Source organism: Rhinopithecus roxellana, chromosome 10, assembly GCF_007565055.1.
Source record: "Rhinopithecus roxellana isolate Shanxi Qingling chromosome 10, ASM756505v1, whole genome shotgun sequence".
NCBI lineage: Eukaryota > Metazoa > Chordata > Mammalia > Primates > Cercopithecidae > Rhinopithecus > Rhinopithecus roxellana.
The window spans coordinates 63,173,217-63,192,701 of NC_044558.1; the positions used below are offsets into that span (position 1 = coordinate 63,173,217).

Below are 19,485 nucleotides of genomic sequence, written 5' to 3' on the forward strand. Positions count from 1 at the left end.
TCTCTTTAGAAAAACAGAGAAAGGAAAAATTAGTTGCAAAAGTAGAAGTAGATTGAAACAGTCAAGAAACAGAAGGAAATATTTTCAAATGGGTGTCATTATTAGAAACTATGCATTAATTCCTGGAGATTGAATTGGATGACTTCTGGAATCCCTTCCAACTTTAAGATTCTAGGTTTATTGTCGTGAGTACTGCTTTAGGCTTTGTGTTTCTCTTTATGGCCAAATGGTTCTCCTTTGAGGGACTAAGGATTGTTTTAAAAGGCATCAGATAAATTTAGAAATACATAGATACAATTTAGGTATACAAGTAAATAAAACTGACTTTTGCGTCTGGTCATGATAAAGGAAACAAGTTTTACCCTTTCAGCTTAACTAGAAAATTAGACAAAACATGAAGCAACAATTTTCAGACATTGGGTAACAGGTAGTATCAGGCAGTGATCCCTGAGGGAAGGGAAATAAAAGGGATGTATGCTATAATATCCCCAGCTTTCTAGGGTAGGGTGTGTGTGTTGTGAAGGAGGGACTGGTAGAGCCTGTGCAGAGGGGCTTCCCTCCAGTCTTTGGCTGAGTACCAATTTGTGCATGTATGAGAAGAAGCTACCGGAGGCTGGGGAAAGAACCACCAGAAAGAAGGGATCAGCACAGTTTTAGAGCCAGCACAGGTGTCAGTAGTTTATGTTCCAACCAGTTAGAGTAGAAAAACCTCCTAAGTCACAGGGCATTGAATAGAATCCTCAGAGGGGTATTGCCTCAGAAATAGGGCGAAACTGACCCTAAAATAAAACTGACCCTAGAGGATCACCTGAGGCCAGAATAAAGGCTGCTCTGGACCCATCATCACAAAGCCTAAAAACAAGCCTCAAAAGCCTGAAACCAATCCAGATAACCTATATCCCAGAGAAAAGCCTAACAATATTTAAAGGAATACAACAAATTCCAGCAACAACAAGGCCCAACATAAAATTTGCAATATCCAGCATCCAACTAGAAATGACCAGAAATACACGAGGAAGGAAAGTACAATTTATGATGAGGGAGAAAAGAAACACCCAGAAATGACCAAAATAATAGAATTAGCAGACAAGGATATTTAAAAAGTTACTATAAATATCTTCCACATATTCAAGAAGTTAGAAGAAAATGGACATCATGAGGAGGGAAATGGAAGATATTTTTAAACAAGACCGACATTGAATTTCTAGAAATGGAAAATATATCTGAAATAAAAATACATAAGGTAGTATTAATAGTAGATCAGACACTTAATAAGAAAAAATTCGTAAACTTGAATAGCAGTAGAAACTTGAATATGAGACACACAATAAAAGTCAAAGAAAGATGTCAAGAGCATCAGTGAGCTGTGGGATTATACCAGACAGGTTAAGCATGTAATTGGAGTCCCAGAAGGAAAGGTGGGGGCATAGGTGGTGTTAGAAATTTATTTAAAGAAATAGTGATGGAAGATTTTCCAAATTTGAAAACTGAACTGACAAGTTTGAGAAGTTCTCCATCCCCCAAGTAAAAGAAACATCATGCTAAAATATATAGTAATCAAGTTGCTGAAAACTGGTGATAAAAATACTAAGTGCAACCAGAAGGAAAAAGGCACATTAAGTACAGAAGAACAAAGATAGGTATAACTGTCAGAAATGATGTAGGCCAGAAGACAATGTAGCTACATCCTTAAAGTACTGCAGAAGAAACAATAAAAATTCTATACCCAGCAAATATATCTTTCAAAAAATAAGGCTGTACTTTTCCAGACAAACAAATGCTGATAGAATTCAGCACCAGCAGACCTGTACCAGAAAAAATATTATGTGTTCTTCAGGCAGAAGAAAAATTGCAAATGGAAATGTCAGTCTACACAAAGGAATGAAGATGAGTGGAGTTGCTCTCATTTTTTCATATGTCTAGAAGAGAGGTGACTAAGGCAGAACTAAAACAACATACTGTGGGATTTATAACATATAGAAGTAAAATATAATCACAGCACAAAGAAGGAGACAAAATAGACAAATATACTATTGGAAGATCCTTATACTCTACATAAAGTGGTATAATGTTATATGAAGGTAGACTATGATAAGTTAAAGGCGTAGTAAATCATAGAGTAACCACTAAAACATAAAAATTAAAAGCAAGATATATTTACTAAGTCAATAATGGAGATAAAATGGAACTTTAAAAATTCAAAAGAGTTGGAAAGAAGAAAAAAGATAAAAAGAACAGATAGAACAAATAGGAAAAAAGAGCAAGATGGTAGATTTAAACCCAACCACATTGATGTTGAATGTAAATTACCTAGGTCAGCATTGTCCAACAGAAATATAATGTGAGCCACATATTTTGTCTAATAGTTACTTTTAAAAAAGTAAAATGGGCCGAGTGCAGTGGCTCATGCCTGTAATCCCAGCACTTTGGGAGGCCAAGGTGGGTGGATCACTTGAGGTCAGGAGTTTGAGACCAGCCTGGCCAACATGGTGAAACCCGGTCTCTACAAAAATTACAAAAATTAGCCACGCAGGGTGGTGCATGCCTGTAATCTCAGCTACCTGGGAGGCTGAGGCAGGAGAATCGCTTGAACCTGGGAAGCGGAGGTTGCAGTGACTGAGATCACACCACTGCACTCCAGCCTGGGCAATGGAGTGAGACTTTATCTCAAAAAAAAAAAAAGAGAAAATAAAATGAAACAAGTGAAATTAATTTTAACATATTTTATTTAAGACCAGGCACAGTGGCTCACGTCTATAATCCCAGCACTTGGGAGGCCAAGGCGGGTGGATCACTTGAGGTCAGGAGTTCAAGACCAGCCTGGCCAACATGGCGAAACCCTGTCTCTACTAAAAATACAGAAAATTAGCCCGGCATCATGGTGTGTGCCTGTAATTGGGAGGCTGAGGCAGGAGATTCACTTGAACCCAGGAAGCAGAGGTTGCAGTGAGCCGAGATTGCACCACTGCACTCCAGCCTAGGTGACAGAGCAAGACTCTGTTTCAATTAAAAAAATATACACATATATAAAAAATATATATTTAATATATGTTATATATAAATAATATATTTTTGTATAAAAACATGTATAATATAGACCGGCCACAGTGGCGCACGCCTGTAATCCCAGCACTTTTGGGAGGTAGAGGCAAGTGGATCACCTGAGGTCAGAAATTTGAGACCAGCCTGACCAACATGCTGAAACCCCGTCTCTACTAAAAATACAAAAATTAGCTAGGTGTGGTGGCAGGCGCCTGTAATCCCAGCTACCCGAGAGGCTGAGGCACAAGAATCGCTTGAACCCAGGAGGTGGAGGTTAAAGTGAGCTGAGATCACACCACTGCACTCCAGCCTGGGCAACAGAGTGAGACTTTGTCTCAAAAATATATGTATATTATATATAATATATAACATATATAAGATATATATAAAATAATATATATTTATGTGTAATATATATTTGATATATATATATCAAATATATATTTTGTATGTAATATATAAAATAAAATAACATTATTTAACCCAATATATCCAGAATATGTCATTTTGGCATATAGTCAAAATACTATTGAGATATTTTACCTTCTCTTTGAAATGTGCTATGCAGTTTACACTTACAGTACATCTCCAGTTGGATTAGTCACATTTCAAGTGCTTAATAGTCACATTTGGCTAGTGGCTGCCTTACTGAACAGTATAGGGTAAATAAACATCCAATTAAAAGGCAGAGATTGGCTCTCCTTGGGGAGGCCAGCAAATTTCCAGATAAGGGGAACTGGTGGGCAGGAAAAAGGCATGCAGCGGCCCTCTTGAGCCAGAAGAATATCTGCTGACTGATGCCTGGGGGACCAAGCCCATAATTGTGGAGCTGAAGCTGCACTGTGTCCCTTGCTTCAGTCTGACCTTTGGGGAGCCTGCACAGTTCTGACCTCAGTTAAGAGCTGAGGGGAGAAATTTGAGAATGTTTGGCCCTGTGTAACAGCAAAAGGATTCATTGGTGAGGGTGTCTGGCAGGTATCCGTAAAGATAATAAGATGAAAGGAACATCGCTGTTTGGAAAGTGTCATGATACAATACACAAGTTGTGCTGCCTCTGTGGCTGTAAGGCCTACCACCTTCAGGAGTCAACCTGTGGCAAATGTGGCTCCCCTGCTAAGGGCAAAAGAAAGTATAACTAGACTGCCAAGGCTAAACTAAAATACCACTGCGACTGGTTGAATGAAGCACCTAAACATCATATACTACAGATTTAGGCATGGACCCTGTGAAGGAACAACACCTACACCCAAGAGGGCAGCAGTTGAGTCATCCAATTAATCTTAAGAATTTCAGTGATTAGTCATGCAATAAATATTCCGGTTTTAAAAAATGTATATATGTTAAACATATGTTTATATGGATATGTTATATCTGTATTACATATATGTGAAAAGAGGCAGAGATTGTCAGATTGGATTAAAAAGCTGTCTGTAAGAAACCATTTATTATTACTTATTTTTGAGATGGAGTTTTGCTCTTGTCACCCAGGCTGGAGTACAGTGGCGTGATCTTGGCTCACTGCAACCTCAGCCTCCCAGCTTCAAGCGATTCTCCTGCCCCAGCCTCCCGAGTAGCTGGGAATACAGGCACCTGCCACCACACCCAGCTAATTTTTCTATTTTTAGTAGAAATGGGTTTTCACCACATTGGCCAGGCTGGTCTTGAACTCCTGACCACAGGTGACCCACTGCCTTGGCCTCCCAAAATGCCGGGATTACAGACGTGAGCCACTGCGCCTGGCCAAGAAACCATTTTAAATGTAAAGACATAGGTTTACAAAAGTTAAAGGGCAGAAAAAATATACCCTGCAAACATGAATCAAAAGAAAAAGTGACTTATTAGCATTATACAAATTAGATTTCAGAACAAGGAATATTATCAGTAATAGAGACATTTCTTAATGATAAAAGGGTCAGTTCATCAAGAAGGCTTAACAACCGAAATATGTACACACCTAATAACAGAACTTCAAAATGGGTGAAGCATAATCTGATAGAACTGAAAGGAGAAATAGACAAATCTATTACTATTGGAGGTTTCACTGCCTCTGAGTAATGGATAGAATAAGTAAAAAATCAGTAAGGATGTAGAAGACTGAAACAGTTAGATCGATCCTATGCACCCAAATGTTTGTACACCAGAAACACTTTTTCCTCTACTCAGCCCTCTATGCCCTATCCTGCGTGGAGAAGCAGGATAACTGGAGCATTTCCTGTCTCTCTATTATTTTCCCTCCAGGACCCAATTCTCCCTCTCATTCCTTGCTGTCAGTTTACGTGGATGAATTGGAAAAATAGCAAGCTGACATGTCTCGTTTTTGGGGGATGGGTTCTACTTTACAAACACATATTAGTTATTACCAGTTGTTTCCAATTGGAAAAGCATTGGACTGTTGGAATACAGTATTTCTAACTTCACCAGCTAGTGAAAGGCCAATGAGGACCAAACTCATAGGAAATATAGGGGACAGGAGGATGGTGAAGGAGGAATTAAGATAGAATCTACATAGCAGACTGTAATTACATTGAAGCCACAGCTAACCAGGCATACTAATTACCTACTTGGTAAGCTTCATCTCTGAAAAGGAAGAGATGTCTCTCGGCTGTTCAGCATCACAATAGCCTAGTGTATAGAGAGCATATTCTTACTTGATTGGTAGTATAAAATAAGAAGTAAAACTTAATAGTGAAGTACCAAAGTCACCTGATTTTTATTGCAGAATCAGAATCTGGAACCAGAGCTCTTGCATTTTGATGAACATTCTTTTTTTTTTTCCCTGAGTCAGGGTCTCACTCTGTAACTCAGGCTAGAGTGCAGTAGTGTGATCATAGCTCACCGCAGCCTCCAACTCCTGGGCTAAAGTGATCCTCCTGCCTCAGCCTCCCAAGGAGCTGGGACCACAGGAATGTGCCACCATGCCTGGCTTTTTTGTTTATTTTTAGTTTTTAGAGAGAAAGTCTCACTATATTGCTCAACCTGGTCTCGAATTCCTGGCCTCAAGTGATCCTACCACCTTACCCTCCCAAAGTGCTAGGATTGTAGGCAGGAGCTCACGCCCAGCTTTGTCTAGCATTCTAACTTTCAGAACATATATATGTATTTTTTTTATGGGAATGAGGGGAATTGGTAGTGTTCATAGTTTGATAATTGTTTCCAAGGAGTAGTTAAATTTGAGTGATGCTCAGTAAAGAGAGGAAACAGCCTGCAAAACATTTAAGTTCAACTAGACAAACCTAGCCTTAGGAATAGGTTTTCCTTAGAGAATAAAAGCTGATTGCATAAGAAGGAAAAAAACTAGGCAAAATGAAATAAATTAGTTAAGTGAATATGATGAATCCACCATGTGCTGTACACTTACGTGTGGAATAAAATGATCAGAACTAAAGTTTTCTAACATGACTCTTTGGCATCCACATTATTATGGTTTATCTCTTTGAAGTGTTTCTCAATAGAACTAGCCCTGATTAACCGGGGATTTATGGAAGGTCACATGGAGAATAGTAGTTATTCTCCATAAATGACTCCATTAACATGTTGCTTGCCTGTCTTTCTCTAAAATTTTAGCTATAATTCTGATAATTTGTTCCTTGAATTGGCATGTGAGAAAAATTCTGTGTGCATGTTCGCAGTGAGGGAAACCTGCCTTTCTGGTTTCTGTAATATTACTAGGTTAGCTCCTATGAGTGAATGACCTGACCCATACTATTCAAATGCTGCTGTTCAGTTAGTCTTTTGGACTTTGTGGTTGACAAGGGTGAATTTAATTTGAAAAATCAGAATGGGGAGGTCAAGGTGAAAATCTAGAGAGGTAAAATTGGAAAAATGGCTTTTGTCCCCCCAAAAGTTGTCTTGATCTCTGCTCAGAAGCATTGTCATGCACAGGCCTTTTAGAACATTTTTTTCTCAAGCTGATTAGACGGGTTCAAAGTATAAGCATGAGAATGGCTAAAAATTAAGACTACTGGTAGTGAAATATTTTATTTCTAAAAACATGAGAAAACAATAGTTTGGCTGGTTTACTGGGGAAGAGGGAAGATGCAAATGGCATTGGTCATTTATGTCATTGTGGTAACATACAGGAAAAGGGGATTGAATCCTTAATTTGAAAACATTGTAGGCGTTTCTCTGAAAGAAAAGCTTTTTTCAGCTTCAGCCTGGCAGCTCTTCAAATAAAATCTCGGAGGAACAAGGCACTATAAACAACCCACCCATCCCTAAACAGGACTGCATAGACAAGTAGATGCTTATGGCCAAGGCTGCGAAGGCAGCAGGAAGGGCAACTCCTTAAGCACCAAGAGCCACAATGAGCAAATAGAGGCAAGTGTGGGTCCCAGAAAAGGTGACAGGTGGACTAACGTTGACAGTAGTCCTCAGATTGTGGTATATTGGCAAGACAAACAGCAAGGACAGGGCTGATCTACTTTTAGCTCCTTATTTCAAAGGGAATTTAGGATCTGCTGGTGCTAAGAGAGTCTTGTTTGAGGAAAGGGCTGTTGCCAACTTGGCATAGGGAACCGTTGTCTTCACAAAATGCAAGCAAATGCTGTGACCATCACTGCTCCTCTTTAATCTTGAACACTGTGATCCCTTCTCTCATTTCTTTTTCCTTCATCTTCAGCCCTCCTCTGTGAGATGACATGTAGGACTTCTTTGTTCTCTCTTAGCTTATTTTTTTGGTATGATGGTGTCTTGGCTGAACTATGGCAATTTTCCTCATTTGGATGGAGTAATAGCTAAAAAATTGAGGAGAAAGACTTGAATCTAAATTCTGCCTCAGATGTCAGATTTACATTCTCAGCTAATTTGGGGAGCATTGAGGTCACCAAACTCCCTCCTACTGGGATCTAGGGGAAATGAAAAAGAACCCAGATCATTCCTTAGAGCTAATTAACTAGTTGACTTTGGAGGAGGCTATTTCCCTCTCAGTTGAGAAACTTTGGTTGGGTGCAGCAATGGAAGAGGAATTCTCAAAGGGAACAGATACCATGCTGTCTGATCACTGGGGTTCTCTGTTCTTGTTCAGCTGTGTTGGTCTTGAGCTTTCTAGTGAACCCTCTCGAGGTGAAAAAACAAGCAAAACTCAGGCTGTGTAAGTCCAGCTAAGCTTCCTTGGTTTCTGGAACTCTTTCCTCTTGAAAAATAGAATAGTGATGTATAGCATGACACTCATTTATGTCATTCTTTTTTTTTTTCACTTCAGACTTACAATTCCAGAGGTAATCTCTGATAGACACCTAGGGGAGATGTATCTCCATGGCTGTCAGGTGCTTCACCGTCCTTATCTCTCTGCCTGGTTCCTTTCACCTCCTGCTTCAGTCCTTATTTCTTGTTGGAGTGTATAAGCTGTCTGCCCCATGAAAGGTTTCACTTACAGTGACTGGCAGGTCATCTGCTTATGTCTTGGATTGAAGGGCTTACCCTATAACGTGGCCAACATTTGGGATGGGTAGAAGGCTAGAGGAATCAGTGAATTCCTTCTTGCCAATTTTTCCTCATTAGAGAACATAGTTTACAGTCTAGAAATCTACTTGCTGGGAAGATCCTACTGCATTTGTGGCTGCCTTCAGAAACCTAGAGGCATCCTTTAGCACCATTATCCTGAGGGGCAGAGTTAGATTGGAAACTTATAGTTGAGAAATACCTGATTCTAATTGTGTCTTGATTAAGTATCATTATCTGTGACAACTGAGCTCCAGTTATCTGTTGGGCATCACACTAGGCAGAGAGTAAGCCACAACCTGAGTCCTTTGGGCTGGCTGGGCCTGTTGCTCAGTCATCAGAGCTGCAGAGAAAACAGTGTCTTTCTTCAGTCCTAGCCTTCCCCACCTCAGAGTTCTGCCTCATGGCGAGTGTGGTTTCCCCGCAGCTGCCTAGGCATCCTCATCTATAGGGCCTTTCTCTGGTCTAGACCATGCTCCGGTGTGTTCCTGGCAGTGTTCCCTGCTGCCTACCCAGTATGTCGTTGCTTACTGTTGGGCAGTAGCTCACTGTTCTGGCATCCTGGTGTGTAAATATTTGTCAAAGAACAGGGGCATTTTCCCATTCCCCAAAAAGCATTCTGAAAAATGTGCCTGTTTTCTTAGTCATATTTCCAAGCCGTAGATCAGTTAGCCCATTCATTCCTTGCAGTTGACAGACACTGGCGTGACCTCAGCTGGCCACATAAAGTAAGTATGCAGTAACTTCCGGCACAATAACTTTCAGGTTTTAGTACCAAAGAGTCCTGGACCTAATGGAACCATACACAACACAGTCACTATTAGAGAAGATGTTGTTTCATTAACAGAAAGAATCATACATCTCCCCACTCAGGCATTGTAATTTCTTTCCACACTTGATAGTGAAGGCATAAATGGAATCAACGAAGATGAGAAAGCTAACCGTATAGATTCTGGGGTAGAACTTTACTCTTCATGTTTGTGACTTGACTTTTAGGTCTCATATAAGGTAGGTTTTTATGCTTCCATGCGTGCCTTTATATAAAGGTGACATTGCTGAGCTACTATCAGTTTACAGGTGTTTTTCTAATATAATTGATGGCTTCTCCTGTCACTTAGTTCTACCTGAGACCAAAAGAGTTTGCCTCTGCAGGATGGGTTATTAAGTTGAAAAGGCAGTCTCAAACCATGGAGCAGAGTTTTCCACTTCGTGCAAAACCATGTGGCTCTGATATAAAGTGTGAATTCTTGATTTTAACTTGACTAACACTAGGCTCTAACTGAGCTCAGTATCTACTTAAATTGCTATCACAGTTCCAGTAGGTAAAGGTAACTGCTAATGTATCTTATTAAACTGTTTGCATGCCTTCCTTTCCTTTTCTGTAAGCCTCACCTAACATCCCTGTCTTTCTGCAGTCTTTTGACCTAACCTTCAGTCTTCTGCAAGCCTCGCCAGCGTCTGTACTCCCAACCCCATAATATATGTCAGCTTTTTCTCTTTTCACTGTTTATAGCACTTCAGCCTTCCCCCTTCTAGTCAGAATTTGATTTAGAGAAATGAGTCTGTTGAAGACTTAATTCAGTTTATTAGGAAACAATTACATATGCTATTCAATACAGCAACTGCAACTGCTTTGAAAGGCTAGGCCTGAGTGTCTATTCTAATAGGTGTAATTTCGTCCCACAGATCATCAATTTCTACATGAATATGCTGATGGAGCGAAGTAAAGAGAAGGGCTTGCCAAGTGTGCATGCATTTAATACGTTTTTCTTCACTAAATTAAAAACGGCTGGTTATCAGGCAGTGAAACGTTGGACAAAGAAAGTAGATGTATTTTCTGTTGACATTCTTTTGGTGCCCATTCACCTGGGAGTGCACTGGTGTCTAGCTGTGAGTACCCCTTTCATTTTTGATAAAATGTAAAAGCTATGTAATTATAAAACACACAGAGGGTAGTGAGTAGTAGTTCTACATTTTCCCTTGATTGTTGAGAGAAAGAGTGTTTAGTAGTAGGTTGACTAAAATCAGATAGATCAATGAAGTTCCTATCAAGATTGGGATATAGATTTTGAAGAAAGCTATGGAATTTCCTTTTCTGGAAATATTTAAAAGAGAGTTGTAGGGTGTCTAAGCAGCCTTAAAGGAAGGCATGGGGGGAAAAAGTGACTTATTAATGATGCTGCCACTCAGATTCTGTGACTGTTATTTTCAGCCTAATTGTGACTTACCTTGCATACTTGGTAATTTAATATTTTTATGACTGTGAGCATTAGCTTAATGTGTTAATAAAACTGTTTCACAGTCTATTTTGGATTACATTTGAAAACCATAAAGCTAAAAGGAACTTCTCAATATAAAGAAATAAAACCCAGAATCTGCTCACCATCTTTCTGAAACTGTGGAAATGATTTTGAGATACTCACCTTATATTCCCTGAAAATCATGTAGTTTCTTCACTGTTGCCCACTTTGCAGAGGGAGAAAATGAACATTAGAAAAAGGCTTCACAGCAGTAATGGGGCCACCCGTTGATCAGTGCCATCATAGTTTTATGTGAATAACCCTTTATTTTTTTTCGCTGCAGATTAAGCATAATATAATGCAAAGTATCAGTCAAACTTATCATGATTTTGTAGGAAGTCTGGCAGAAGGTTCCAAAGGGCAGGAAAGGGAAAAGCTTAAACCAATTTTCTTTACTTCATAAACACCCAGATTTTTTTTTCTTATTCTCAGGTTGTGGACTTTAGAAAGAAGAATATTACCTATTACGACTCTATGGGTGGGATAAACAATGAAGCCTGCAGAATCCTCTTGTAAGTAGGGAGTTGAGGACAGAAGAGTTTGATATCGGGTATATGTGATGTTTTTCCAGTAATAGAACTCAGTTGTTTGATACCTTCAGTGGAGTGATTGATAAAATCTTCATATTAAGTAAAAATGCATATTTTGTGTCTAAGTAAGTTTAGTTTAAAAACAATACCAAAGTAAGCCCTAATGGGAGCAATTACTATCCTAATGCACTAAAATACAGACTAGATATAAAGATATAGATGCTACTTAGAAATCATTTAATCCAACCTCCTCGTTTTTCAAATGAAGAGACCAAGGCCTACAGAGGTGCCTTTGATTTGCCCAGGTCCTATTAGTTAGTGGCTCAGGTGGAAACCAGAATACAAATCTCTTTATGCTCCACCTGTTTCATTTTCCGAAATACCTATTCCTCACTATACCACTCTGATGGCCAGGAGGAAGTAGATTCCACAATGGTGAACAGTTTGCACTGTTCTATCAAAGGTATGTACTCAATACATTGTTGATTTGGATTTAATTTTTACATAGGAGAACCAAGCCTAACAATAGTAAATAAATACCTCAGTAGTGCCAGAAAAGTACTTTTCTTCCATTAGATTGAGTTCTAAAGGACCATATAAACCAAGGAAAAGAATAAAAAGAATTGTTCCTCAGAAGGAATCGTATGTAGAAGGAGCTTAACTATTATAGGCAGAGGTCGTGTTCCTTTTGAGTTGACAAGAGTGGACATTAGAAGAGGCAAGCTAGAAGAGGCAAGCTCAGCTCTGGAGAAAACTGAACAATCCAGGGATTCCTTGCCCAGCATTACATACTCTTTTCCTCAGAAGAGCAGATGAAACAAATTTGTTCCTAGGGATTGTCAGCTGCATTCTTAGTGTGGCAGCTGTCATCCATGTTCTCCACTGCTTATCTCATTCTCTCCTGATACCTTTAGGCAATACCTAAAGCAAGAAAGCATTGACAAGAAAAGGAAAGAGTTTGACACCAATGGCTGGCAGCTCTTCAGCAAGAAAAGCCAGGTACTTTTCATCTTGATGAAATAAAAATCCTAAGAGTAGGGTATCTGGGGAGGAAAGAATTTTACTGCTTAATTCCCAGGGACCACCTGTCTTAGTGTCTAGCCTGACTTCAGCTTGGTTGGTTGGTTTCTGGGGGAGGATAAATTAAGCTATCCGTAGGAAAACAGATAGTGTGTTTCTTATGTAGAACTAGGTTTGCTAAATGCCCAGATATTTTCCTAAGCTTTTCACTCCTAAGGGGAATGTTTGCTGATTATTTGGCCTCTGGGGAAGGGAGCAGTTTTATACCTTTAGGTGCCGTGGAAGTCTGAGATAGTCTCCAGTGTGATTACTATGAAGTACCTAGACCTGACTGGAATGTTATATTTTGTTTCTTTGAGCCTGTGTTGTCCTGACTGAGGGGCCAGAGTCATCTGTTTATAATTTAGAGAAACCTGTATAATTTATATCCTTTCGTTCTTATTTTTAATCTAAGAAGGAGAGAAGCTTGGAAAGATGTCATTTTTGTTGTTGTTGGTCTTCCAGGAAATTCCACAGCAGATGAATGGAAGTGACTGTGGGATGTTTGCCTGCAAATATGCTGACTGTATTACCAAAGACAGACCAATCAACTTCACACAGGTGAACTGAGCCTTCCATAGGGAGCTCTAGGATTACCTTGTCTCCAAGCTGCCCTGTAGATGTTTTTCTCTCCAGTTCTCTTTAGGGGCCTCTGCCCTAACCTTTAGCATGCTTCAGCCCATGATTCATAACACTGATGGTTACTGCCTGAGGCACATCACAAAAGAAAGAAAATTAGTGATAAGCCACGTCCTGGGTTACCACACCTCAGTTATTGTAGTAAAAGTTTCCTGGTCAAGAGCAGAACCTTCTCTGCCTGTCTCCTCTACCTACTGTAACTTCTAAAGAGAACTGGGACCAGAGCAAGTTTCTTTAGTTCCCTTGCATTCTGTTAGTAGTCAGGTTTGGGAATAGGTCATACCTCAATCTCCTAGTGTAATTTGTTATGCTGCCCCCTCCCCTGACCCCTCACTTGATGAATCTGGTCAGTCTTCTCTTAGAGAGTGATTGGTCATTTCTGTCCATGTGGTCCCTCAGACCAAAGTGGATTGAGACTAGAGATTATGGTTTATTCTGATGTGTTCTCCACTTCAGTCTTTTACTTCTGTTTGAATCAGTGGCTTTACCAGATTTTTCTACCATAGCCCTTTGTCTAGACCAGCCTGAACTGACTCTTGAAGTTCCCTTAATTCTTCTAAAAAGTGAATTTTTTATTTTTAGGCCTAGGCTCATATCCTCTTAAAAGTTCAACATAGAGGACTTATTAGACACCATTCTCAAAATTCTTAGAGACATGTGGGCATAGTCTGGGGATTCCTGGAAATACCCAGTGTAACTTCTAAGGCTATAACGATGAAAAATAGCAGTAGAAATTACAATAGAAAAAACAATGAAAAGAAAAAAACCACATGTAACCAAGAATGAATAATTTAAAAGACCAGAAATGCAACTGAGACTGTTTGTTGAAAACCTTGCAAAAGAAAGAAGTATGGGGAAAGGAGTATTAGGTCTAGACAAAAGCATTGAAAATTAAGGGTGTCTCTGTGTCTCTACAGCAACACATGCCATACTTCCGGAAGCGGATGGTCTGGGAGATCCTCCACCGAAAACTCTTGTGAAGACTGCCTCAGTTAGCAGACCTTGACCATGTGGGGGACCAGCTCTTTGTTGTCTACAGCCAGAGACGTTGGAAACAGCTGCTCCCAGCCCTCTGTTCTTGTAACACCCTTGATCCTGGACCAGGCCCTGGCAAGATGCATTCACAAGCACATCTGCCTTTCCTTTTGTATCTCAGATACTATTTTTGCAAAGAAACTTTGGTGCTGTGAAAGGGGTGAGGGACATCCCTAATCTGAAGAGAGAGACTGCTTTTCACTTCTTCAGTTCTGCCATCTTGTTTTCAAAGGGCTCCAGCCTCACTCAGTCCCTAATTATGGGACTGAGAAAAGCTTGGAAAGAATCTTGGTTTCATATAAATTCTTGTTGTTAGGCCTTACTAAGAAGTAGGAAAGGGCATGGGCAAAAGGTAGGGATAAAAACCACCAGCATATACATGGACATACACACACACACACACACACACAATTTTCACGATGTATAGTCAGGAATGTGACTGTAAACTGGATTTTGGGGCACAGGCATAAGTCCCCTCCTCCAGGACCTTTCCTATTTATATGTCCCTATACAAAATCCACCTGCTTTTATACGTAGCTGTTTTATCATCTGTAGCTTCATCCTATCCGGAGGCACAGCACATGAGCCCTGGACAGGTCCCAAAGTTCCAAGCAGTCCTTTCCTTAAAAGCAGGGGTTTGCATGTGCTACCAACACATGATATGGGGAGACCCACCCAGGGAGCGGTTTCAGTGGCGCAACAAAGCACCACTTTTACTGTTGCCTGCTTCTGACCAAGAAGAAGAAGGACCTTAGTATTTAGCATAAAATTCCAGCGTTGGATGAATACAGGTCTAGTTTGGTCTGTGGCTAGTTTAAATATGTTTCTAACCACAGAGAATTTCATATGTATACATATATATATACATATATATGTATATATATGTATAAAATTTCACAGGGATATGCTTTTTTTTTCTTTTTTAAAGACTGAATGTGTTCACCATTTAGCCTGTAGATTTATTTCCATTTTCCAAATTCCAGCACACAGAGATCCCAGCCCCTATGAGTAGGGTGTTTGTGGACTACCTAATGGAATATTTTGAGGCCTGGATGAACTTTGCCATATGGGTAGAGGTTACAGAGGGGGGATGATATTTTCAGCTAAAAAAGAAACGGGTGGAGTGTGGACTGATCAACTTGAGATTTTAAAACTGCTATTCCTTTTCTTTCTAGCATCTCTCCCCACCCTCTGAGAGCTCCTCAGGCTTAGATAGTGAAGTGATCCAATGCCAGTGTCATTTTGTACTTAAGTTCCAAAGTAGGAACATTTTATACTTTTTTCTGTATTGTAATAGGTAGTTTTGTATGAAATCTTTTCTCTCCCCTTGTACCACATTCTTTCCAGCATTGTGCTTTTTCCCTGGGCTTATTTGAAAATTTTACTGTTTTATACAAGCTTGTTTAGTACATTTTTCTATGTTTTACCACAAGTTACAATTTGAAAAGAAAACTATTTTTTTTAAATATTCCATTGTTAACTGAATGTTACTGTTTCCACTCCAGCAACTACATGTCCTACCTTCAACTGCCTGCCTTTTGGGGAAAGACCACCTTTTGTGTGCTTGTTTTCTCTCTCTCTCTTTCTTTCCCTTTCTGTTTCTGTCTCTCTTTCTTTTTCTTTCTTTTTCTTTGTTTTTGAGTTTTCTGTAGGAAATAAATAGCTTTCTGTATATGAGTTGCTGGGGACCTTCACATTCTCTTTTAGGAAGCTGTGGCATGCAGGCTCATTGCAGGACTCCTGGAATATTGTCTAGTTCTTGGTATTTACTGTATGTAAGCAACAACTTGAAAGGTGGCAGTATGATATAGATTTGGACTATAAATCAAAAGACCTTTTTCAGGTTCTTTCACTATTGTCTGGGGGACTCAGAACAAGATTGTTCTCTGTATTTATTGTTTGTCCATTTAGATAACATCTGTCTTACCTTCCTCACAGACTTTGTACAGACCAAAGCAACAAATATTTATTGCCATGTATAGCAGAAAATGAAACATGCAACAAAAGCACTTTGAAAAATATATAAGGAATTGTTGAGCCTGTCTGAATTTGGGCCCCCTTTCTGACTAATGCAGTTTTGCACAAGGTAGAAGTTAGTGACCCTGAGACCATCTTACCACCCTGGACCTGGTCCAAATACAGACTTACACAGTGGACCATTCTTTCCTGAGCTAGCCAACAAGATCAGGAGTAGTATCTGGAAACTCCCCTTTGTTTAGGGGTAGGCTTTGATGACCAGGAAAAAAATATATATTTCTGCATTTTATGGCCCAAAGGCATGTTATTAATATCTTACGTAATTTGCTTTAAACTAAGTAAGACTTTTTTCTCCTGTCTTCCCCTTTCTCCTGTGTTCAGTGCTCATATTCACCTGCCTTCCCTAAAAAAGGAATATTTAAGGGATGATAAGCACTAGATGCCAGCTATAGAGATCTCAACAGAAACCATAGTCCCAAGACTCACTCTGAGACCCTGAACAGAGAATACCAGATAGACCTTTCTTATCCATTTGAGAAACACATGGTCTGAGGCACAGAGGCTAGTTACATCCCATTTGTCACCTGGGACCCACCATTGCTCCCAGGAGTCCTATTTAGGGTTGAATGTAAGAGTACTTTTCCCTCATCCAGCCTGGGGAATTCGTGTCAACTGACTCCTCTATATGAGATGCTTCATACTTTTATGTGGAATTAATTTCGGTATTCTTTAGCCACTGTAATCGTGCTGGCATCTTCTACCCACTGCCCCCAGCAATGTTAGCACCAAGATCCTGAGGTAGAAACACAGATAACCTAGAAAAGCACTTCCACCAACCCCATCCCATAGCCTGTCCATTACTGCCTGGTTTTACATGGCCCTTAAACAGCTCTAGTGGGTAAAGGGGAAAGAATTCCCTTAAGAGCCCCAATGTTTTTATTGTTGCAGCTTCTGTTCCTGTGCCATCCTTCCGGCTTTTAAATATGTCTTGCCGGAGTAAGAGAGAGGACTGACACCTGAGGTTTCTTTTTGTTTGGTCCACCTGGATGGACCAACGTGAGGTGGAATATGATGCTTTCACCCTGGGAGTTCACATACCTAAGAGAGTCGGAAAAAGAGGTGTTAGGTTAGTAGGCCCTATTGTTAAACAGGCCATGTGCTAAACTCCTGGGAAGGGTACCTTATTTCCCTGCCCAGGAGCAATGCATCCACAGCTTGGAATTCCAAAAATATGGGAAGGGACAAGGCTCATCCCAGCATCCTTTATTACAGTCTAGGGCCTTGTTTTACCTGTACTGACTCCTAACATCTGTCTACTAAAAACACATTACTATTCCCAGCTTTGAAGGTGGAGAAGGAAACATGGGACAGAGGGTTATGTGGGTCACCTGTTAAAATAAAGGATACTTACACATACTTCCTTTGTGGGAGAGAAAAGAGTGGCTAGGAGGCTTTGAGCTGGAGAGGGACCTTGAGGAAATGTTATTGCGGGCTGTCTCTTTGGCCTGTCAGGGAGATGGTAGGGATAATTCCAATTGTGTGAATGGTTGGACCAGGTGTCTGGGGGCCTTATCAAACTCTTAAGATTCTGGAATGGTATTAAGCGCCACAATGCTGCTGGGAAAAGGAAGTCAAGGCAGAGATTCAAAGTTAAATTTTTAAGGCCACTGGCTTAACACTGGCTTGGTTTTAGAGTTAAGGCGACAAGACCTTAGCTGCAGACTTTTCTCCATTCCAATCTAAGGAGTAGCCATCAATTCCTTACTTCTGGAGATTGCCTTATCCTTTACAGAACACAAGTGCTAGGAAAGGAAAAAGTGTGGGAGAGTGGCACATAAGAAGTCCAGAGTTCAGTCCACTGGAGACCCCTCATTCCATTTACTTTGATTCTTTTCACAAATACCTACTGAGTAATCATATGCAAATCCCATCTCTTTGATACCTTCCCTGATCACATGATCTTAAAATCTCTCATCTGGACATCTGCAGCCCTTACAATCAGAAAATATAAGTCCACATTGTATTTGTATTGTAATTCACCTTTTGCATCATGAATGGACTGAGACATGTAGCCATCAAGGGCAGGTAAATGATTTAGTGCTTTTCTTTCGAACCAGGAGTAAAAGCTGTTTCTTTCTGGCCTGCCAGTGATGAGGTAGAGGTAATTATTCAACGTTTATTTAGAAAGACAACATCGTGGGCCAGGCACAGTGGCTCACACCTGTAATCCCAGCACATTGGGAGGCTGAGGTGGGAGGATCACCTGAGCCCAAGAGTTCGAGATCAACCTGGGCAACACAAAAAAAATTAAAAATATAATATATATTGTGGAGGGTGGAGGAAGGAGGACTGCTCATGGCAGCCTGCAACCTCCTTTGTGGTCCCAAATTGTTCATCTCTGGCCTCAAACCTAATGTCTCACTCTGCCCTTAACAAAAACAATTTCCTCAGCATTTAGCGTGCTCTTTGGGGTGGGTGGGGGTTCTCAGTCTCTATCCCAGGGTCCTCGTGGAAGTATTTTCTCTAACTACACAGCTTTCCGTTAAATACAGTTTCCTCCATCTTTTTTATTTCCGGTGATATTGTGCATCCCTCATAGATTGAGACTCTGAGTCTCTTACTTCTAGGAAGCCCCTTAGGCTAGGTATTTTACAAGCATGTGTTTAAGCACTGGGCTTAGGCACCCTGAAGGGTAGAGTGAAAAGATGGTTTGACTATGGAAATAAAAGGCACCTTGTCCTCAGGGTTTTATAGCCTGCTGACCTTGTTCTGAGGATCTTAGAGTCTGTATTAGAGTCTGTAGACCTTATAGTTAACTAATTTAGGAGGCTAAGCAAACACCAAGCAATACACCTTATCAAGAAGGCAGACTCATAGGCATGTAGTTCCATACAAAGCTAGAAATAGAGGATGAAGGGGCAAAGGTGGAGATTAGTCAGGGATAATGTTGCCTTTATCTGACTGTCTATATGATTCTTCCTAATTTTTAAAAAGTTGACTTATTTAAAATAAACTGTGGATCTTGCTTTCTTGCTTTGACTGGAAACTCCATGATAAAAAGGACTTGATGGTGTTTGTCTCTCTGTCCCCCTGTCTCTGTGACTGTTTGCTCTGTCTCTGTGCCTGTGTCTCCTGATCCAAGCTGGACCAGTGATTGGATCCTCAGTGTGGTCTGGATTTCTGAGTCCACCCCTTACCCAGGAGTCTGAATACTGTTCATTCATTTATTTCATCCCATATACCTGGAAGTGAAGACTGGAACGCAAATAACATGCAAATTTGTGGCTCTTTGGCACTTTTAAAAACCAAACCTGTCTGTGGAGCCTGCCAGAGAACTTTCCTGAGGCCAAACACACCAGTCAGGACTTCCAACTCACCCTGCTAACTGTGGCCTTGTGTTCCTGCTCCTCTCCCGCACCCCTTTCTTCTCAAAATATAACTTCAAAGTGAAGTGCTTGCCACTT

The 19,485-nt window shown here is 40.3% G+C and overlaps 1 protein-coding gene and 1 pseudogene across 4 annotated transcripts in view; both read left to right on the top strand.

Moving 5' to 3' along the window:
• The window catches only part of SENP1 (SUMO specific peptidase 1), a 65,904-nt gene extending 46,837 nt beyond the window's left edge, over positions 1 to 19,067 (top strand). For all 4 annotated transcript variants that reach the window (XM_010354156.2, XM_030939626.1, XM_030939624.1 and 1 more), the window contains 5 exons: positions 10,168 to 10,371; positions 11,214 to 11,293; positions 12,226 to 12,310; positions 12,836 to 12,931; positions 13,927 to 19,067. In XM_010354156.2, coding sequence (XP_010352458.1) covers positions 10,168 to 10,371; positions 11,214 to 11,293; positions 12,226 to 12,310; positions 12,836 to 12,931; positions 13,927 to 13,989 — 528 coding nt within the window. In that variant the 3' untranslated portion in view covers positions 13,990 to 19,067. The remainder of the gene's footprint in view (positions 1 to 10,167; positions 10,372 to 11,213; positions 11,294 to 12,225; positions 12,311 to 12,835; positions 12,932 to 13,926) is intronic.
• Positions 3,666 to 4,320, top strand: LOC115900027 (annotated as a pseudogene).
• Positions 19,068 to 19,485: the final 418 nt, after the last annotated feature.